At 41.5% G+C, this 23,540-nt stretch overlaps 1 protein-coding gene across 2 annotated transcripts in view; it reads right to left on the reverse strand.

The window, feature by feature from the left end:
* Window positions 1-23,540, reverse strand: part of tbc1d23 (TBC1 domain family, member 23) — a 72,717-nt gene that overhangs the window by 38,389 nt on the left and 10,788 nt on the right. For both annotated transcript variants that reach the window (XM_048602493.1, XM_048602491.1), the window contains exons 2-5: window positions 12,551-12,662; window positions 8,173-8,278; window positions 2,446-2,650; window positions 2,109-2,232 (exon numbers count right to left, since the gene is read on the reverse strand). In XM_048602493.1, the coding sequence (XP_048458450.1) occupies window positions 2,109-2,232; window positions 2,446-2,650; window positions 8,173-8,278; window positions 12,551-12,662 (547 nt within the window). The remainder of the gene's footprint in view (window positions 1-2,108; window positions 2,233-2,445; window positions 2,651-8,172; window positions 8,279-12,550; window positions 12,663-23,540) is intronic.

The following is a 23,540-nucleotide window of genomic DNA, read 5'->3' on the forward strand; positions in this document are numbered from 1 at the left end:
TCCTCCCACAGTTCAAAGATATACAATTCAGATGGATTGGAGATGCTAAATTGCCCATAGTGTTCAGGGATGTGCAGGCTAGGTGGATTACCTGTGGCAAATGCAGGGTTACAGGGATGGTGGCGGTGGTGGTGGGGGGGGGGGGGGGGGGGGGGGGGGGTCAGGGGGGGGTGGGTGAGATGCTCTCTTCAGAGGGACTCAATGCGCTGAATGGCCTCCTTCCATTCTGTAGGGATTCTATGATACTTTAATTCTTACTCAAATCATTTCTGCCCTGTACATCCCCTAAATTCATGAATGGGTTTATAATCTGTTAATTTTGGGCCTGATTACGTGTCAAGTCTAATCCAGATTAACACATTTTAAACATTTGAGCAATAGGTGAAACTAGTGGTTTTATGCTGCTACTGTGCAGTAGAAACAACTGGTGGTTGCTGCTATCAGGATGCTGCCATCAAGCCAAAAAGATAGTCTGCCTGTCACACAAATGACTAATGTGGTGCATAAATTTCAGTGCCCATGTGATGCCAAGTACGTAGGCTTACAATACAAGATTGGCAGATTGCATCAAACAGCATATCCCATTGGCTGGTTCCATCAAGCAAGGTATTGACCATACTCAAACAGCCTGCACTTGCAAAATTCAAAACAGTGCCCAACATGAGGTACAATTTCATGATTGGTTTATTTAGCAAATCCTGTCCAGACTCTATGAAGAATTACATTGATAATCAAATTAGGATCATGACTGAGGCTCACAGTGTGGCAGTGTGTGTTCTGGAAACTATGTCTATTATTACACAGGGCCATATTCTTTGAGGGCAGAAAGAACATGCATTAACACTGCACCTGTTTTAACTCAAAAAGGTGACAACCATTCTCATTTATCAGGGAAATGCCTTTAGCAATCAGAGTCAATACGTCTGGTTCAAAAAATAAGCAAAACTTTGCAAATAACAATCCGAGTCCCTACAGCGTGGAAGCAGTCCATTCAGCCCACTGAGTCCACACCGACTCTCCAAAGAGCATCCCACCCTGACTCACACCCGGAACCCTGCACTTCCCATGGCTAATCCACCTAAACTACACATCTGGACACTATGGGCAATTTTGCATGGTCAATCCACCCAACATGCTCATTTTTGAACTGTGGGAGGAAACCCACCCAGACATAGGCAGAATGTGCAAACTCCACACAGACAGACAATCACCCAAAGGTGGGATCAAACCCAGGTCCCTGGTGCTGTGAGGCAGCAGTGCTAACCACTGAGCCACTACGCCATCACTAACCGGCACATTCTCATGACAACGCCTCTACTAATAAGACTCAAATTGATAACCAATCGGCACTCTCTTCTCAAACAGTATATATATTTTTTCCCTTTACTTTGGAACTTCTTGAAAATTGCCCTGATGAGTGCAAGACAAAAATGCTTTGAGAAAATGCATTATTTTTCAACAATACTTAAGTTCTGTACTACCAATTGACTAATTACATTATTCTGTGTCATGCTGGAGTGCTTGGATTGTAGCATAAAGAGGGAAATGTTTCTACCCATCAAAATGCGCAGGATGACTTGAATTCTCAAATAATTTACTGATAGCCCGTGATGTTAGAATTTATACCAGGAACCACTAGTTTGAGAAAAGCCAAGGACAGGCTCCAATAAAGAAATTCATTGAAGTGGATACAAAACAAAAAAGCATTAGTTAAAAGCAAAATAATCAAAGCTTTTTTCCCCCGTTTTTGCAAAGGACAGATAGGACCTGCATAATGAATTTAAGAGTAATACTTGTCAGATTCTATCAATAATAAAAGTGCATTTTAAACAAAACATCGTATCAGTTAACTGTAAAATCTGTACATCCAAAGTTCAAAATACCAGTCTAAATTGCCAGCTGGATTGAAAAATAAGCCTACATTTAACTGAACCCAATCTTACCAAAAATACACATTTTGTGAAAAGGTATTACTTTTGTGTGTCATTATTGTATCCACATGTAGAAGATTTTGTCAAACTGTGTCAGACATTCAGAAAGGGGTTTTATGCTACAAAGTGACTGGAATGTTGAAAAATGTATTTTTTTCCAAAAACAGATGTATTTACCCAGTTGATTGCATACGAGTCTGGAGTAATTTTCTTTGTGTCAAGAAAAGAGCAAAGCTCTGGTTCATGATACTGCAGAAGAAGCCTGAAGAGGTGGAATGGTCGACCCTTGGGGACACAATCTCTGTTTAAAAACAAGGATTCCAATGTTCAAAACAAAATTTCAACTTGGCATACAGTTGTTTATGTCAGCAGGCATTTCGCTTAATACTTGTTATCACAATGAAAATAATTAACTAGCACTAAATAATTAAGTGGCATTGCAAGGTAGAGAACAGAGATATGTTGCATATGCTACACAAAACAAAACTGGTTCAGCTGATATTTGTGTTCTTACCTAGGTATATATTTATTCATGATGGCATAAAAACAGTTATACAAATCATTTCGTGGCAATCGGAGTGGAACAAGAGGTTTAAGCAGGTCGGTCCAGCCAAGACTCTGGGTGTATGTGACATTTCGGGATTTGCAGTAGAATGTGATCACAGATTCAACATCTGAAAGTAATTGTGCCTTTTCCTCTTGTGGTATTGAAAGGTAGTCTACAGGTTGGAAGAGCGAAATATTAATGTTCAAGTCAAAATCATCAGACATGGAAGGAAACAAATCTAGAAGAATCTTAAAGAAGAAAAAAACACTTAGCACACATTTTTACAAAGGAGACAATAATTAGTGGGGCTACCAGGATGTGTGAAACCACAGGCAGGAGGATTCCTTTGACTATATTGTCTTCATATAGATTATAGGTGATCAAGCACAGTGTAGTTGTCCAAAATGCCAGTTCGATATCAATACCCATGTATTTTTTCATCAACGTATACCCTTGTTATGGGCCTGACAAAACTCTCACAAAATATATTAAGATAGCCTAAACCCTAACTTTTTCTTATTTTGTAGGCAAGTGCCAGTCGTTGTGTGCTGGATGCAATTCAATTGGTGAAACTACCAGCCTTGAAGCAAAACACACTTTATTCATACACTGTTGTTAAAATACAACAAAAGAAAGAAGAAATTGGAATAACTCAACTCTACCGGAAAACTTAACAGAATAATGGATTATTTAACTGAACAGTAACTGTTCTAATATAGTAATATTCCATAAACACACCGTTGACAAAGGCAAATTCAGTAAAACAGATTGTTTCACATGCAATTCTAGCAGCAGGAAGAGAACCCCTTACTTCTAGCTATAACTCTCTCACCATCCTCTGCCTTTTGCTGTTCGCTTAGAGATTTCACATTCCTGTAGACTAGCTATTAGCATCCACAATTGGAATGATTTGCTCAAATTTTAAAAGTATCAAACCCAACCCCAACTTGCCCACTTCTGTGCTGAATTGTTGCTGAATGAGGGGCAGGAAATGTAAGGTAAGTTGGAAATGTAGACATTTTAAAGCAGCTGGCAGCCTCTGACCTGAAGATTTCCCACGGACTTCAAAATTCCACTGTTGGGGAAGCGAACAAATTCCAAGCCCACACTCATTGGCAGCAGTGATCTCCTTGGCAGTCCCATCAAGGGCACAACAGCATCAACAGCATGAATTTGGCAACACCGTGACAGGCAGGAAATCTCCTATCACCAATTGGTAAGACCAAATATAAAGAAAATGAAAAACTCAGAGGGTCGAGAATCAGAAGGGAGACCTCTCTGGGTACACTGTGGGACTTGCAATTACTGCTTTCCCTTCCCTCTGTAAGCCATTGAGTGGAGTTAAAACTAGCCTGCATGACTGAAAGCGGAAGCACATTGTGGCCGGAATAACAGAGAAAAAACAGCTTCAATAGCCAGCTTCAAGAGTCCAGCAGCTGCTACTGAAAATCTAAAACTAAAAACCCTGGTTCTATGGGTGCTTGCCCCACCCATTCAGACTGCTTCTATTGTCCCTAGTTTTAAAAGGAGAACCCAGGGCCTCAAAAGCGGTTTACTTTTTGGGGTTTCAGTGGACAGCTCTACATCGGTCTTAAAACCTCTCCTCCAAAAAAGGACAAAATGTATCTCTTGAAGCCATAGTATCATCACACCTCTATGTAAATTAAAGCACTAGAATTTAATAACATTTATATCACCTGATTACCTTTTCCGCAGTAACTGTGTGAGAGATTGCCATGCCAGAATGGCACAGAATAACACCAGATACCACATACAGAACTGACCGCATGGCAAAACATTACCTCACAAGATGCAAGGCTCCCACCAATGTGAACTAAGACTGAGAAATCAGGGCATGAAAGACTGTACCAGAAAATGATGAATGCAGAATAGATTTCAAAAACAGCAGACAAGTATTTGTAAAAGAAAAAAATAAAAAGATGGGAGGAAGGAGTGAATGGGACTAAGTGGACAGGATTTTTTGTTTTTCCAGAGAACCTGTACTTAAAATTACCATATGGCTTTCTCATGAGCTGCAAAATTCCATTTCTCCCTTAACTTTCAGAATTTTAAAGCCAAAGCTTACACAGCCAACCACATTTCTTAATTTATCCAGTTCTTTCTTTTACTCTTTCCATTTTGATGATGTTCTGCACTGATGGTCTTGGAAATATAAAGGCTCCTCTCTATTGTTCATGACCAATGGTAATTATATACTTCTTTTAATGTATTTTTGATTGTGAACTGAAATGGGAAGAGAACTGTTTTAAAAACTGAAGATGATTGAAGGATCGTTGCACCTTTTACAAGTGAGTAATCCGATATTCATTGGAGGTACAATTTACACAACTGCTTGTACAAGCTGAGTGTGCAGATGAGCTGGAGTCAAGGACATGTACAATGGAGCTTTGGCTGACAACAAATAGTTGATTGGTCTATGAATTAGTGACCAGTTATTGATGACAAGAGCTTCTGCTTTTTGTGCCAGTATGTAGATCATCCTTCTAGACTAGGGCAGTGCTAGACCTATACCTAGGGAATGACGCTGGTCAAGTGGTTAAACTATCAGTGGGCATTTTGGAAAGAGTGACCATAACTCTATGCTTCAAAGTCATTATGGGAGGCAATAAGTATAGTGCCTAAGTTAAGTGTCAAAATTGGGGAAGGCCAATTACAATATCATTAGACAGGGGAGCAAGTCCTGGGAACTCTGGGTGTCAAGGGTTATTGAAAAAGAAGGAAGCTTATGTTAGATACAGCGCATTAAAAGCAGGGAGGCCATTCAGTAGAGTGTGTGGGCTGGAAAGTACTTATAAAAGCAATTAGGAGGGCAAAGGCAGGCCATGAAATATCTTTAGCAGATAGGATTAGGGAAAACCTGAAAACATTTCATTAGTACATTAAGAGCAAGACCAGAGAAAGAGTGTGGCCCATTAGAGAGGAAGAAGCTCAGTCTTGAAGGCAGCAACGGTGATGGCAGCAGTTGGAGGCCCACAGTGGGGGATTTGGTGGTTAGCCAAGAGGTAGTTGGTGTGCCCAGGCAGAACTCTGGCGATTGGCAGCATCATGGAAGTGGCTGCGGACCCGGAGTGGCTTGTGGTGCTGCGGTTGACGAGCTGACATGGCTGTCGGTGGCGACATGGCAGCACAGAAGGGTGGGAATCGAGAGTTCGAGCCTAGCATGGGGAAAGTCCAGTGTAGAGTAACTTCAGGCCCATAGCTAAAGCAGGACTGTAATTTGGAACTTTTAACTTTACTTCTTATTTACTACATTACATTGAGATAACTGTAATGTTGAACTTATTTCTTTATTTTTCAACTTTTTACCTAAGAATTTGTTCGTAGGTTTTTGTACCTAAGATGGCGCCCATTTGGCAATATTGTAGACTTTTCACTGTACTCTTGTATCCCTGTACTTGAGTACACATGACAATAAAACCTACTTCAATTCAATTCCAATGGGTAATCTACACAGAGCCAGTGGACGTGGGTGAAGTATTAAATGAACATTTGTTACCTATATTAATGTAAAAGAAAGATATTACAGCTGGAGGTTTCGGTTGGGATGGTGAGATTTCAGAGATTGAATTAGTATTGGATTAATGTTAAGATTAATAAGGAGGTATTAACAGGCATAAAAGGTGTATTAATCTCCCAGGTCTGATTAGATGCATCCTAGGCTGCTATGGAGACAAGGGAGGAAATTTCTGGGGGTCTGGAAGGGATATTTAATACTTTGCCAGCCACAGACGAAGTGCCAGATGACTGTGGGATAGCTAAAGTGGTTCTTTTGTTCAAGAAGGGCGGCAGGGATAGGCTAGGCAATTACAGACCAATCTGTTTGATGTCAGTGATAGGGAAATTATTGAAAAAAATTCTGATGGACAGGAGAAATCAACACTTGGAAAGGCAGGGATTGATCAGGGGCAGTCAACACAGATTTGTTGAAAAGAAATCCTGTCTGACTAATTCAACAGTTTTTGCCACGGTGACTAAATATATTGTTGGCATAGTGCAGTTGATGTGGTTTACATTGATTTCAGTAATGTTTTTGACAAGGAAGGCTGGTCCAAAAGATGAGAGCCCAGGGGATCCAAGGCAAGTTGACAAACTGGATCCAAAATTGGCTTGCAAGTAGGAAGCAAAGAGTGATGGTGGATTTTTGAGATTGGAAGCCTCTGACCAGTACTGTACCACAGGGATCAGTGCTGGGACCCATCTGTTTGACTTGTACATTAACTTGGATGTTGATGTAGAAGGTATAATTAGGACTTCTGCACACATGAAAATTGCTGGTATTGTTGATAGTGAGGAGGATGACAGATGGAATGTAATCCTGACAAGTGTGCGCTGATACAATTTTGGGAGGTCTAATAAGGGAAGGATGTACACAAGAAATTTATGGGTCCCTAGGGATACTGAGGAATAAAATGGACCTTGGTGTACAAGTCCATTGTTCCTTGAAGGTGTCACCACACATAGACAGGGTGATGAAGATGGCATGCAGGATATAGCAGCAAGGAAGTCTTGTTACAGCTTTATAAAACATTGGTTAGGCCACAGATGGAACACTGTATACATTTCTGGTTGCCGCAATATCAGAAGGATATGATTACACTAAAGAAGGTGGAGGAGATTCACCAGGATGTTGCCAGGGATAGAAAGTCTCAGTTATGAGGACAGACTAGATAGACTGGGTTTTCCCTAGAGTAGAGGTGGCACGGTGGCTCAGTGGTTAGCACTGCTGCCTCACAGCGTCAGGGACCTGGGTTCAATTCCACCTTGGGCGACTGTCTGTGTGGAGTTTGTACATTCTCCCCGTGTCTGCGTGGGTTTCCTCCGGGTGCTCCAGTTTCCTCCCACAGTCCAATATGTGCAGGTTAGGTCGATTGGCTATGCTAAATTGCCCGTAGTGTTCAGGGATGTGTAGATTGGGGGGGGGATGGGTCTGGGTGGGATGCTCCAATGGTCAGCGTGGACTTGTTGGGCCGAAGGGCCTGTTTCCACACTGTAGGGATTCTATGATTCTAGAGATGGCTGAGAGGGCAATCTGATTGAGACATACAAAATTATGAGAGGCGAAGACAGGGTAGATAGCGAAAATCATTTCCCCATGTCAAATGTGCCGAAGACCAAAGGGTATAAGTTTAAGATGATGAGCAAGTGATTTAGAGAGGATTGGAGGAAAAAAAAATTTCACCCAGAAGTTGGTAGAAATATACAACGTGCTGCCTGAGAGGGTGATGCAGACAGGTTCCCTCACAACATTTAAGAAATATCTGGACATAGTTGGCTACGACCAAGTGCAAGTAAATAGGATTAGCATACTATGGTGTTTGTTGATTAACACAGACATGGTGGGCCGAACAGCCTGTTTCTATGCTGTATAACTGTATGACCAGTACTTGCAAATTCCTTCCAAGACACACCATCCTGACTTCAAACTATCTCAGGGTTCCTTCACTGTCGCTGGATGAAAATCCTGTAAGTCCCTCCCTAACAGCAGTGTGGAAGCCCTTACAATATAAGGACTGGATTGATTCATGAAGGCAGCTAACCACCATCTTCCACAGGACAATTAAGTATGGCTAATTAATAGAGGCTAACTAGTGATGCCCACATCCCATGAATAAAATTTTTAAAAATCTTGAGACACAAACTCCCTGCTTTACAAAAGTTACTTAATTCACTCACCTATGAGTTTTTGGCAGTCATCCTGTATTAATGCCTGTTCAGGTAGATCTAGAGATCCATCCCATGATCCTAAGCTGCCCACTTTCCCTGCTACATTTAGTGAAATCTGAAATGGAGAATGGGTTAAAATGTAAAAAAAATCAAAGGAAAGAAATTCAATGGATACAACATGTTTCATATTCAAATGCTTTTGAAAGACAGTTACTCTCAATGTAAGCAAAATTGGTAGATAATTCACATATGCAAAAGACACATAATGAATGAGATAAATGACCTGTAGTCTGATATTTGTAATATGGTTAAGACACAAATATCAGCCAAAATGTGGGGGAAATTTCCCTGGCTCTTCTCTGAACAATCCCATCGGATCTTTCACATCTATCTGAGAAAACTAAGGAGGTCAAGAACAGGGCAATCCCTCAGTATTGCACTGGGATGTGAAATAAAATCCCTTTTCTGTATAAAAGTGTGTTGTAAAATCTAGTGCCTGTGAAAATCATAACCATTAAGGCACAAGATATTTTGTCGCTGGTTACATTTGATACTCCCTAGAAACTGTTACAAATGCTTCAATAAATCACTCAAATTGATTCAAAGATCAGCCGTTTTTTGTTCCAGTTATTGAGCAAGGTGAAGAGGCTCTATGAAGCTAACGTGATGCTGTTAGCAGATGCACTGCAGTTGGACTTCAGCAAAGTTGCTGTCCGTTAGTTCCACACTTCTCGGATTTGAGAGGTCCTGGGGCTCATCAAGTCAGTTAGAGCGTTAAATGACAGTCAGAGAAAATAGTATGCAGGTGAATGGGATGGGGAAAGGGGGAGAGAGAGTTGAAGCTGAAGTCAGTTGAAAAATCCAGGACCACTTCAGTGAAGTTTGTAATCTGCCAAGAAGCTGAAAATGTGCAGGTAAACAGATGCTCATGAATTCTGCAAAGCTTGTGAGAGGAGATTCAATGGTCAAAACATGAGCAGTCTGAGTTGGAGGTGTTTAGCAATGCTCATAGGTTAAATCTTTGAAAATGAAGACTTGGTATCTCTTGTGAAAGAGGCAAAGCTTCATGAAACAAACAGAATGCTGGTGAATTCAGCAGGTCTTGCAGCACCTGTGAATAGAGAAATAGAGTTAAGTGCCCAGCCTGACTCTTCTTCAAAGCTGTTGTGGACAGGATCTACTGAACTTGAAATGTTGACCCTGTTTCTCTCTCCACAGATGCCGCTGGACCCAATGAGATTCTCCAGCATTCTCTGTGTCTGTCTCAAATTTCCAGCATCTTGCTGTTATTAAATCTTTAATGAGGTTTGGCTAAAGTGGATCTGACTTGACTGCATCGGTTACTTAATGTGCTCTGTAGGGTTTAATTCTAAATGTTTGAGAATAAATTGTACATTACTTTGTTTTTGGAACTTTGCACAATAAAGTTTATGCCCTTTTTTCAAAACTATGAAATCTTGCAGCGTTATTCTTCAAGTTTGTGGAATCTTAAACTTCATTCAATTAAACAAACAAAAAAGTTGCTGGTTTCTAACCAGACGGAAACATAAATTTAGCAGTCTAGCTAATACTAGCTTTGATTGTTCATTCAAGACTGAACGTTAGGACTTGACTCCATGACCTTTAAGTCATAGCTGAGTGCTTTACGACTAAGGCAAGGCATGCCTTAAGGATCAGACTACCCTGCATAAGAATACTTCCCATCAAACAGCTGTTATCAAGTTAACCCTTTCTCAAAGAAATGACATTTCAGGAGTTGTAATAGAAATTGGAGGAAACAGAGTCTAAAATACTGTATAATTAAGCAAGCTGTGCATTTAGGTTTATTTTGCAGAAACATCTTTTAAAAATATACTTTTCCCTCCTAAAGTTATAAGCTTCTATTGGTGTACAGTTTCATGGCATAGGAACAGGAGAAATCCAGTTAGTCCCTCAAGCCTGCTCTACAGATCATGAATGGTCTGCATCCTAAATCCAAACACTCACCTTAACTCCGTATCACTCAATATTTTTGGCATGCAAAATTTTATTAAACTGAGATTTACATGTATTAATTGAACTAGCATCTACTGCTTTGTGTCACCTTCTACCATTCATGAAGGGGATGTATTTGTTACCTTCTCTAAATGGACCAGTTCGGATTTTAAGGTTATGTCCCTCTGTCCTGGACAACCCCATCTGCAGAAAACAGAACACTTGCCTGTCCTACATATTCCTTTCAAAATCCAAAAAGTTGCTGTCAAATCAACTTTTAAATTTTTATATTCCAACTAATACAATCCAAGTAATGTAACATCTTCTCATATTACAACCCTTGGTAATACTCTGATAAATGGGTACCACACCCCTTTCAAAGTCAGGAATTTGTAACATGCATGCTCATGATAATCAAGATAGATCATAGAATCCCTACAGTGTGGAAACAGGCCTTTCAGCCCAACAAGTCCACACTGACTTTCAGAGCATCCCACCCAGACCCATTCCCCTATAACCCATCTAATCTACACATCCCTGAACACTATGGGCAATTTAGCATGGCCAATCCGCCTAGCCTACACATCTCTGGACTGTGGGAGCACCCGGAGGAAACCCACGCAGACATGGGGAGAATGTGCAACCTCCACACAGTCACCCGAGGGTGGAATTGAACCCGGGTTCTGACGCCGTGAGGCAGCAGTGCTAACCACTGAGCCACCATGCTGCCACTTGTAAAGGAACAAGAAACAAAGTATCAAACAACGTGCATTAATAGCCCAAAAAAGTTACCACCTTCAGGACAGAAGGAATCATTTCATAATGGCCTCTGGACAGTCATAGATCAGGCCATACCCTGAAAGACGTGTTATAGGACCCCCTCGAAAGTCCAAGTGTGGTAATAACCCAGGAAATGTCCATCAATTACTGGAACGTGGAATGCTCTTGAAAAATTTCCCAACTGAGTTAGAGTTACTAGGTTGTTTTAACTGATCCCTGGACGGGTATTGTCATTTATGTGGTTAAAGTCCCTTAAGCAGGAAGGCTAAACTCAAGACATCTCTCTCCATTCTTTCGCAAGTGACTTTCAATTAAGGGCTCTTGTGGTGCAGTGGTAGAGTGTCTTCCTCTGGGTCAGAAAGTTTCTGTTCAAATCCTACCTGCTTTCAAGCTGTGCCTTGATATGTCCAAATAGTTTGATTAAAAATATTTTGAAAGGTCAGCATTCAAGTCCACCTGCCTCAAATGTCATAACATATCTGAACAGATTGATTAAAACAGATACATCCCCTATCCCATGGACATCTAACCATCCCATCCATATTCCTACAACTGACACCTGACCCACCTCCAGCTGGGACATGATTCCCTCAAACACATACCACTCTGCTGTCTCCCCCCACGTAACATATTTAACCTCAGTTAGTGTCAAAATGGATTTGGGAACATTTTATTTGCTAAAATATGCCCGCTGTTACAATAAAAAGGGAATGTTTTGGCTTTGAACACTGATCCTGCTTTGAGTAAGGACTTCACAAATCATGACTCCGATCTTTGTCAACTTGAAGTCTTGCTTGCAGAGAACCTTGTATTTTAGATGTGTGCGACCTGATGCTCTTGCTCTGATCTCAAGCTTGCTATAGAGCACTTTCTGCAGGATTCAGCCATCATCCATTCAGCTCACCGGACACAGGCAGCAAAGTCTGAAGAGTACAAATGCACCAAGGATCCATGCACACCAGTGCACTTCCACATTTGGCATTGCGTCTTGTTAGGAGAGGCCCTATATTCTTCTGAGGTAGTGGAGTTGCAATGACCATGTAAATCTTACGTAACCAGCAGAAATCTCTCATAGAACTGGCGTCAGTGAGAAACATTTTTCCAAACTTTTGAAAGTGCGTGGCTACCATGTCCATGTGTTTTTTCTTTTCTTACAAAAGCCAGAAAATGATCAGAAGTCTGGTTGACAATACAAGACAGTCACCCTGTGCTCATATGTTTTAGACTGAGTCATTGGAGAAAAATTTTTCAGGTATATTTTAGTCTTTATCTTTCTCTCTAACCCAGGAGCACTGAGGCCAGATGAAGCACATGCATTTCTTTCCTTGTTCAGATTAGTTGAACCTACAAAGAACAACAAATATGATACCTTCTGGCTTGAGAGACTTTGGACCAAAGCATTTGGTGAATTTCCTAACCAGCTAATAAAGGAACACATGCAAAATGGCATTTCTAATGTTTGAAAACTTAAACATGCAGTTAGTGGCAAGTCAGTCAAATTATTAAAAAGTTAATTATTGTGCACCTCTGGTTTGCCCGAGTTAAATAATTAAACCAATATCTGTGGTCTCACTGCAGTGGAAATAGTAATAGTTCAAAGTGGCAAATATTATCGGTACCATTCATAATTTACCTTCCAAACTTTGCCCCTTTGGTCTGTTGGTATGCATCGTCCTTGAATTATGTTTCTTAGTGTTTCCAGGTCATAGCCGCCTTCATCCAAAGCTTCAGCTAGGTCTTTGTCCCTAAAATAAAATTAAAAATTTACTAGTTACTACATGGATTGTGGGATTATATTTACCTATAAAACTTACAAAACACATTACTAGCAAAGTTCACTTTGGTCAACTAAGAAGCAATAAATCTGGCAGTGGGTTAGCCTAACTTCTGTTTGGAACATACCATCACTGACTGACCTCTAAATACTGGAACAGACTTCTGTTTAATATCAGTACTTGACTTGTTGGGATAAAGTTGACTGTGACAAAAAGTACAGTCACATTCATTCTATAGAAAAACAAAAAGGTTGAAGCATACAGTAATTTTAACAGAAACAAAAATGCTGGAGGCATAAGCTGTAGCTTTTGTACAACAAATGCTCTCAACATAGAAATTGCCTGACCTTTCAAGTGCTTTTGAGCTTTTTATCCCCCCACTTCTATTTCAAACTTTTCAGCATCCACACTATTTTGCTTTTGCTACAATGGGAATACAAAGTAGTAAGTCAGTATCTCTAAGCAGAAGAGAACACTTCTTATACTTAAATGTATACACTTTATCCAAATTACTGTCATACAAGAAATGACAAATATATTTCGAAGAAGTAGATTTTTGAAAAAATACGGCAAACATCTACTGCAATAAGCTACAAAACGTTAAACAGAAAACCTGCAGTTTTCAGTGTCAGCACTACAATTTTATGCAAAAAATTTCTGCACACCAATTTTCTTGAGCATTCTGCAAAACACACTGTGTATATCACAATGATGCTTTTGTTTCTGCAGCAAACAACACAGGCAGCATTGATGAAGTACACAATGTTGACTCTGTTATGATGATCATCTGATCTTTCTTTCTTCAGGTTTATGTTATACTTTCAAACTCAGTCAAGGATATTGTCAGAAGACATTCAAATATGTGACAAGAACTAAACCAGCTGCATCATACCTTATTACAGGAGAGAAGAAAAGTATATCCAAAAACTTAAGTAATCATTGTGAAGGCACGTGAAGTTAATACAGAATTTCCAGGAAGTATTTAAAAGAATCTTAAAAAGTTGCCAATACATAATTTTGAAAGTTGCATAGGCAGACAATTCACCTATCATGTTTATAAATCCTCTTATTGGCTCAATGTTGTATTTTTAAGCTTAGAAAGCATTTAGGGGAGTGAGGGATCAAAACCACAAGCTCACCATGTAGTAAGTCACACTTGACACATTTAATAGTATTTTGCAAAGAAGTGGTAGCTGAATTGATAACAATACATGTGTCTGCAAGGATTTTTACAAGGCGTTCAGCAAGATTTGGAAAACAAAATGGCATATGACATAATAGCAAAGGTAGCATCATGGATTCAACGTTGGTTAAGGATCCGGAAACAAAAGATTAAAGTTATTGAGTATTGCTTTGATTGAAGGCAGCTTGGGTGTGACATACATATTCAAGCAATAAGTTCTGCGCATACTTCTATTTCCTAGTACATCTAGCTGAAATAATATCACCTTTTAATACGTTTGCAGCAGGGTTTGGCAAACAGTAATGACTGTAAAATTCTTCAGAACATAGCTAGGTTAGCAGGATAGGCCAACATGGACATGACTAATACTATTTTGAGGAAAGAACTTGGAAACTGTAATAAATGTTATGATGAAAACAGAGAAATGGAATATATTTTTAAACAAAAGACACTGAAGGACCTGGATCAAGACAGAAAATTAGGCATTCAAGTCTTTACTTAATATCTTGAATGACAGCCAGGATTAACAGGCTACATTTCTAAAGCTTCAGAGGGCCATGATGAAAACTAAATTTAAAACACATGCAAAGAAAAATACAGAAGCAAACTATTGATGCTGGAAATCTGGGAATAAAAAAATGGAACCATTCAGCAGGTCAGACAGATCTGTTGAGAAACAGTGAAGTTTCAGTTCATCTCGACCTAAAAAGGTTTATTCTGTCTCACTCCACAGGCGCTACTTGGCCTACAGGGATATAGAATGATAATAAAGGCCAATGGTAAAATGGGTTGTGTCAATATGAGAAGGATCCTTGCTCTGTTTTTGTTTTATAGGGTCGAGAGAGCTTTACCTTTATTTCAAAAGAGTACAGGTAGCTCTACTCTGTATCTAACTTTCTGCTGCCCTGTCCTGGGATTGTTTGATATTGCTATGAGCAAAAGGGGGATGATTTGCTTGAGCTATTAATTTGACAGGTTCACTTTTAAGAGAGAGAGAGAGAGAATAAAAATGTTTTCTCCCCCCTACCAAGGGTAAGTGATGCCCTAGTGGTATTGTCATCTGACTATTAATCAAGAAACTCAAGTAAATGTTCTGGGAACCCAGGTTCAAATACCGCCACAGTGGTATTCAAAACCTACCCTGGAATTAAGAGTCTAATGAAGACTGTCACTGTCGATTGACAGGAAAAACCCATCTGGTTTACTTATGTCTTTGAGGGAATAAGCCATTCTTAGCTGGTCAGGCTTACATGTGACTCCAGAGCCACAACAATGTGGTTAACTTTCAACTGCATTCTGAAGTGGCCAAACAAACCACTCAGTTGTAAGAATTGCCGCAACGTCTCAATAAAGATTACGGTATCAATCAAGGTGCTGGACAAAAATGGCAAGTACAGCCTTGCCCATCCCGTAACATTCTCCTTACGAACACCTGGAGGATAGTGCCAAAATTGGAAGAACTCTCTCAGAGATTGGTCAAGCAACAAAAGAGAAAACTTGACCTTATCCTCAATGTGCTCTCTGCAGATGAACGTTCACCGTTGATGACATCATTGTTTAAGAGCGAACACGGCACAGTCCTTGTGGAGACGAAGACATTAACAACAGCTTACATTGTGTTGTGTGGCACTGTCACCATGCTAAATGGGACAGCCTTTGATCAGATCTAGCAATTCAAGACTGGGCAAAAATGAGGTGTTATGGCACATCAGCAACAGAATTGTATGTCACCACAATCTGCAACTTCATGGTCTAGCAGATCTTTCATTCTACCACTACCATCAGGCTAGGGGATTAACCCTGGTTCAGTGAAGAGTGCAGGAAGGCATGCCAAGAGCAGCACCAGGCATACCTAATCATGAGGTCTCAACCTGGTGAAGCTACCAAACCTGACTAGCTGGCTGTCAAACAGTATAAATAGTAAGTGACAGAGATAAGAGATCCCTCACCTTATGGATCAGATCTAAGCTCTGCAGTCATAGTGATGGAAACAGACCCTTTGGTCCCACTCATGCATGATATCCTAAATTAATTTAGTCCCATTTGCCAGTATTTGGCCCACATCCCACTAAATCTTTCCTAGTCATATACCCATCCAGATGCCTTTTAAATATTGTAATTGTACCAACCTGCACCATTTTCTCTGGCAGCTCCTTCTATACATGCACCACCATCTGTGTGAAAAAGTTGCCCCTTGGCTCCCTTTTAAATCTTTCCCCTCTAGTTTTGGACACCCCTACCCTGGGAAAAAGACCTTGAATATTCACCCTATCCATGCCCCTCATGATTTTATAAACCTCTATAAAGGTCACCCCTCAGCCTCCGAAGCTCAATGGAAAAATGTCCTAGACTATTCAGCCTCTCCCTATTGTTCAAACCCTCCAACCCTGGCAACATCCTTGTAAATCTTTTTTGAATGCTTTCAAGTTTAATAACATCTTTCCTATAGGAGGGTCACCAGAATTGAACACAGTATTCAAAAGTGGCCTAACCAATGTCCTGTACAGCTGCAACATGACCTCCCAACTCCTATACTCAGTGCATTGACCAATAAAGGCATCCTGCCACCCATCCACTCAGGAATGGTGGTGAGCAATTAAACAACACACTGGAGGAGGTGGTTCCACAAATGACCCTATCCTCGATGGTGGAAGAGCCCTGCACATCAATGCTAAAGACAAGGCTGAACTGCTCCCAACAATCTTCAGCCTGAAGTGCCGAGGGGATGATCCATCTCAGTTCCTCTGAGATCTCCAGAATCACAAATGTCAAATGTTCTGAGGAAGGGTCACCGGACCCAAAACGTTAACTCTATTTTCTCCTTTACAGATGCTGCTAGACTTGCTGAGCTTCTCCAGCAACTTTGTTTTTGTTCCTGATTTACAACATCCGCAGTTCTTTCGGTTTTTAATCACAAATATCAGTGTTCAGCTAATTCGATTCACTCCCCATGATGTCCAGAAATGGTTGAGTCACTGGATATTGCAAAGGCTATGGGCCCTTCAACATTCCGGTAACAGCAGTGAAGATATGCTCCAGAATTTGCCGCACTCCTAACCAAGCTACTCCAGTACAGATACAACACTGACGTCTAACTGATAAAGTGGGAAATTGCCCAGGTATACCGTGTAGACAAAAAGCACTCAGCATGATCCATACAACACTAGCTACAAATGGAAAAGTAAACATGTACAATATGCGAGATGAGAGTGACAGCCCTTGACATCACAGCAACATTTGACCAAATGTGACACAAGGGGTCCTAGCAAAACTGGAATCAATGGGAGGTAGGGAAAACTCTGACCACTGAAGTCATACCTGATACATAGGAAAATGGTGTTTGTTGGAGGTCACTCATTTCAACTCCAGATATCTCTGTAGGAGTTGCTCAGGTTGGTGTCCTCTGCCTCACCATCTTCAGCTGCTTCAATGACCTTCCCTCCATCCTAAGGTCAGAAGTGTCAATGTTCACAGTTGAATACACAACATTCAGTATTATTCACGATTCCTCAGATACTGAAGCAGTCCATGTCGAAATGCAACATGTCCTGGGCAATCTCTAGGCTTGGGCTGAAAAGTGGCAAGTAACGTTGCTGGCACACAAACATCAGGCATTGACCATCTCCAAAAAGAAACAATCCAACTGTCATCACTGAATCTCCCACTATTAACATTCTGGGAGTTGCCAATGACCAGAAACTCAACTGAATTAGCCATATGAATATTGAGACTCCTGCAGCAGGTCAGAAACTAGGATTAGCGCAGTAAGTTACTCCTCTTCTGACTCCCCAAAGCCTATCCAATATCAAGAAGGCATGAGTCAGGAATGTGATGTAATACTCCCCAGTTGCCAAGATGAGTGCAGCTCCAACAACATTCAAGTAACTTGACACCACACAAGACAAAGCTGTGCACTTGAATGGTATCACTTCCATAAGCCTCCAGTCTCTCTGCCAGTGATGCTCAGTAGCAGCAGTGTGTACTATCTACAAGATGCACTGCGGAAATTCACCAAGACTCCTTAGATAGCACCTTCCAAACTCATGAACACTTTCACCCAGGACAAGAAGGGAAAAGGCAGCAGATATATCAGGACACCACCGCCCTCAAGTTCTCCTCAAGCCACTCACCACCCTGACTTGGAAATATATCACCATTCTTTCAGTGCTGCTGGGTCAAAATTTTGGAATTCCCTCCTCAATGGTATTGGTGGTCTACCTATAGCACATGGTTCAAGGAGGCAGTTCACCAAATTCTCAAGGGCATCCAGGGACAGGCAATAATGTTGGCCCAACCAGCAATGCCCACGTCACACTCGCGAATTTAAAGAAGTCAGCATGTTTTGATCCCAGATAATGGTAATATTCGATGAATTAAATCAGGGAGAGAATCTGGTTGGACAGATCATATTTTTCCTTCTTATTTACCATGGATGTCAGTCTCTCAACAAATTCACAAGAGGTTGTCAACGTACTTAATAATATAAAAATTCATTGCACGAAAGGAAATGAAACCAAACTTCAAGACACTATACAAGAATGTTTGGATGGAACTCATTCTTTTCAATCCCAAGACATTCCAACAAGCTATTTACTCTGCTCATTATTACTATTGCACATAGGTTCTTTAAACTCATGTCTTCAACAGACTTGTGGGATGTCTTCTAATTCTGGAGTTTTTTTGACAGCAACTCAGGACTTCTTCCTTACTACCCTTATTATTTTGGAGACTGCTAATACTAACAGCATCATAGCATTTCTCTCAATGAACTTAAGCCTGCTCCATTCCCCAATCTATCCCTTCTTCTGGTTGTACACCAAAGACAAAAATACCTAAATTATCTCCCTGGAGGATCACTAATCATTTATGCAAAAGCATGACTTCTTCAAAATACTAACTTTATTTGCTAAAGTGACCTTCTGACCCTTTCAAAACAAAACTTCACAGAATTGAAAATTAAATTCCATTCTTCCTCCACTTTAGAGCCCAAGTTTCCAAATAATATTCATACTTTATTAGACTTCATCAAAATCAAAATGGTGAATAGTGGAACATTTTTGCACAGGGTACAGTTCAGGCAAAGACTACTACACATTTTAATGAAAAGGTGAATAAATATTGAAACATTGGAAGATGAAAGGGTTGAGGAGAAAGTAAAACAGTGGATTTCTTTTGGATTGCTCTGATAAATAGATCAAACAAATCCCCCTTGAAGTATAAATGGCTGCAGTTCTAAACAACTATAGTTAATCTCACAGTGTATGTAACGACTAATCTCTTTCATATGCATGCATATGGCAAAATATAAAACCAGTCCTTTCCAATAATTGGCATTCCCTGAAAACAAATTTTTTGATCTTATTTACAATAAATGCACAAAGATTCAGATTAGTACTCAGCATGTTCCGCGCAATACTAGCGACAAACAGAAATGTTAAAAAAAAATGGAGGAACTGCAGATGTTGGAAATCAGAAACAATAACAGAAATTGGTGGGAAAACTCAGCAGTGGTGGCAGCATCTGTGTAGAGGAAGCAGTGTTAATGTTTCGGGTCCAGTGACTGCTCTTTGGAACTGACGGCAGCCGGGAAAAGGTAGATATTTATGCAGAAGAAGGGGCTGGGGGGAGTAAACGATATGTGGAGATAGACCCCAAAGAGAGAGAAAAACGGACAAAGGGGTGGTAAAGATCAGTCTAGTAGAATGAATAGTTGCTAATGGGGGCTATAAGTAGCTGACAATGGGTTCGTGGGGTAGCAGCCATGTGATGTCAAAGCCTGGTGTATGGGCTTTGGGGCAAGGACATGGCCGCAGTCCCTAAAATTGTTGAACTCAATATTCAGTCCAGACTGGTGGAGGTATTCAATGACATCTTCAACCTCTCCCTCCTACAAGCTGAAGTCCCCACCTGGTCCAAGAAGACCACCATTGTCCCAGTACCTAAGAAAGCACATTCAATGTGCCTTAACAACTACACCCAGTGGCTCTGACCTCAATAATCATGAAGTGCTTCAAGATGTTGGTCATGGCCCAGATCAACTCTAGCCTCTCAGCCTGCCTCAATCCCCTACAGTTTGCCTACTCACTCAACAGGTCCACAGTGGATGCCATTTCCCTAGCCTTGCACTCATCCCTGGAACATTTGGACAAGGACACCTACATCAGACTTCTACTCATCAACTACAGCTCCGACTTCAACACCATTATCCTCTCCAGATTGATCTCAAAACTCCAACAACTTGGTCCCAACTCCACCCTCTCAACTGGATCCTCAGGTTTCTGACCCACAGACCGCAATCAGTGAAGATAGGTAACTGCACCTCCTCCACAATAACACTCAACACTGCAGCCCCCCCCATGGATGCGTCCTCAGCCCCTTACTGTACTCCCTGTATACCCACAACTGTTCTGCCAAATTCCAAATGTATACCATCTACAAGTTTGCTGATGACTCCATCATGGTAGGATGGATATCTAACAATGATAAGTCTGAACACAGAAAGGAGATACTGGGCTTGGGACATGGTGCAGTGAGAACAATCTCTCTCTCAACATCGGCACAACTATAGAACTGATCATTGACTTCAGCAAGGAAGGAGAACATACCCCGATTTGCATCAACAGAACAGAGGTTGAGAGGGTGGAGATCGACAAGTTCCGAGGCGCGACGATAACCAACAACCTGTCCTGGACTTCCCATGTAGATGCAATGGTCAAGGAGGCACAACAATGCCTCTTCTTCCTCAGGTGGCTCAGGAAATTTAGTATATCCGCAAGGACCCTCACCAACTTTTACAGATGCACCATTGAAAGCACACTGATGGGGTGCATAATGCCTGGTATGGTAACTGCTCTGGCCAGGACTGTGGGAAACTACAGAAGGTGGTGTGCACAACCCAGACCATTACAGAAGCCAACCTTCCATCCATCAACTCCATTTACATGGCTCACTGCCGTGGAAAGGCTGCCAACATCAAAGACCGATCACACCCAGTAATGCTCTCCTATAACCACTACTATCGGGCAGAAGATACAGAAGCTTGAACATGTAAGTTCAGGAACAGCTTCTTTCCAGGCATTATTAGACTGGTGAATGGACATTCTTACTTCAAACAATGCTGATCTTACTAATGTTGATCTTGCCTAGTGCACGCCCTGTGTGATGTAACCTGCCTGTATGCCTCTAATTTTTTTTTCATCCTATGATCTGTATGTTCTTGCTTACTATGATCTGCCTGCACTGCTCGTAAACAAAGCTTTTCACTGTACTTAGGTACACGTGACAATAAATCAAATCAAGGCTCCAAGCAGAAAATGAGGTGCTAATTTTCCAGCTTGGCTGATCTTGGCTGGAGCACTGCAGCAAGCCTGACACAGATGCTGGCCAGGGAACATGGTGGTGTGTTGAAGTGGCAGGAAACTGGGTCTTTTTTGCAGACAGAACGTGGGCGTTCTGCAAAGTGGTCATCCAGTTGCGAGCAGCGATTGACTGAAGGGCAGGTAAAGCATTGCTTCACATGGCCATCTTCTTTGGGGACTTGGATGGTGAGGAGGGAGGAAGTAAATGGGCAAGTGTTACACCTTCTGCAATTGCAGGGGGAGGTATGTGGGGGTTGGGGAGGAAAAGTAAAACATCCAACATGTGAAATGAGTGACAGCCTTTTATATCAAGGCTGCATTCAACTAAGTATGGCATCAAAGAGCCCTAGCAAACTGGAAACAATGGGTATGGGTGCAAACGCTCCACTGGTTGGAGTCATATGTGGCATATGGCAAGATGGTTGTTGGAGGTCAGTTATCTCAGCTCGGAACATCTCTGCAGGAATGCCTCATGATGGTTTCCTAGCCCCAATCATCTTTAGCTGCTTCAATAATCTTCCCTCCATCATGGGGTCAGAAGTGGGGATAGTCACCAATAATTGCAGTGTCCAGCACCATTCACAACCCTATAGTTACTGAACCAGTCCACGTCTAAATGCAACAAGATCTGGACAATATCCAGGCTTGGGCTGACAAGTGGCAAGTATCATTTATGTCACATAAATGCCAGGCAATAATTTAATCACCACCCTTTGACATTTAATGGAATTACCGCCAGTGGATCCCCCACTATCAACATCCTTGGAGTCACCATTGACCAGAAAGCCAACTGGACTCCCCGTTTAACACAGTGACTACAACAGCAGGTCAAAGACTAGGAATACTGTGATGATTAACTCACCTCAGCCTGTCCACTATCTACAAGGCACAAGTCAGGTGTGTGATGGAATACTCCCCAATTGCTTGGATGGGTGCAGCTCCATGAATACTTAAGAAGCTTGACCCCATCCAGGACAAAGCAGCCCATTTGACTCGCATCACATCCACAAGTATCCAATCCTTCCACCACCGACGCTCAGTAGCAGCAGCGTGTACTATCTACAACATGCACAGCAGAAATTCACCAAGACTCCTTGGACAGCACCTTTCAAATTCATGACAATTCAATTTCATCTAGGATAAGAAGGACAAAGGCAGCAGATACATGGGGACACAACCACCTTAAGTTCCTGTCCAAGCCAGTCACCATTCTGACTTGGAAATATATCACCGTTCTTTTAGTGCTGCTAGGTCAAAATCCTCGAATTCCATCCTAAAGGCCATTGTAGGTCAACCTACAGCACATGGAATGCAGTGGTTCAAGATGACACCTCACCACCACCTTTCAAGGGCAATTAGGGAAGGGCAATAAATGCTGGCCAGCCAGTGCTGTCCACATCCTAGGAGCAAATATTAAAAAAAACTCTACCATTGCAATTGCCAAGTGCAAAACTATTTCTTGTGTACATTTACTCTGACCTCAAGTGAATTATACAGTCATAGAGATATACAGCACAGAAACAGATGCTTCGATCCAATTCGTCCATGCTGACCAGATATCCTATATAAATCTAGTCCCATTCGCCAGCATTTGGCCCATATCCTTCTAAACCCTTCCTATTCATTTACCCATCAGCTGCCTTTTAAATGTTGCAATCGTACCAGGCTCCTCCACTTCCTTTGGCAGTTCATTCCATACACACATCACCCTCTGCTTGAAAAAGTTACCCCTCGGGTCCCTTTTATATCTCTCCCCTCTTACCTTAAACCTACGTCCTCTAGTTTTGGACTCCCATACCCTAGGAAAAAGACCTTGCTTATTTACCCTACCCATGCCCCTCATGATTTTCTGAGCCCCCCTAAGGTCATCCCTTAGCCTCTGACCTCTAGGGAAAAATGCCCCAGCATATTCTGCCTCTCCCTATAGTTCAAATCCTCCAAACTTGGCAACATCTTCATAAATCTTTTCTGAATCCTTTCTAGTTTCACAACATCCTTCCTATAGAAGGGAGATCAAAATTACACACAGTACTCCAAAAGTGGCCGAACCAATGTCCACATCTCCCGCAACTCATCCCTCACACCCCGTCCACGCAATGAGAACCAAAAAAGAATCCCCCTTGTCCTCACGTATCACCCCACCAACCTCCGGATCCAACGCATCATCCTCCGACACTTCCGCCATCTGCAATCCGACCCCACCACCAAAGACATCTTTCCCTCCCCACCCTTATCTGCTTTCCGGAGGGACCACTCTCTCCATGACTCCCTTGTCCGCTCCACACTCCCCTCCAGCTCCACCACACC

The sequence above is a fragment of the Rhincodon typus genome, chromosome 11, assembly GCF_021869965.1.
Source record: "Rhincodon typus isolate 14 chromosome 11, sRhiTyp1.1, whole genome shotgun sequence".
NCBI classification, from domain to species: domain Eukaryota; kingdom Metazoa; phylum Chordata; class Chondrichthyes; order Orectolobiformes; family Rhincodontidae; genus Rhincodon; species Rhincodon typus.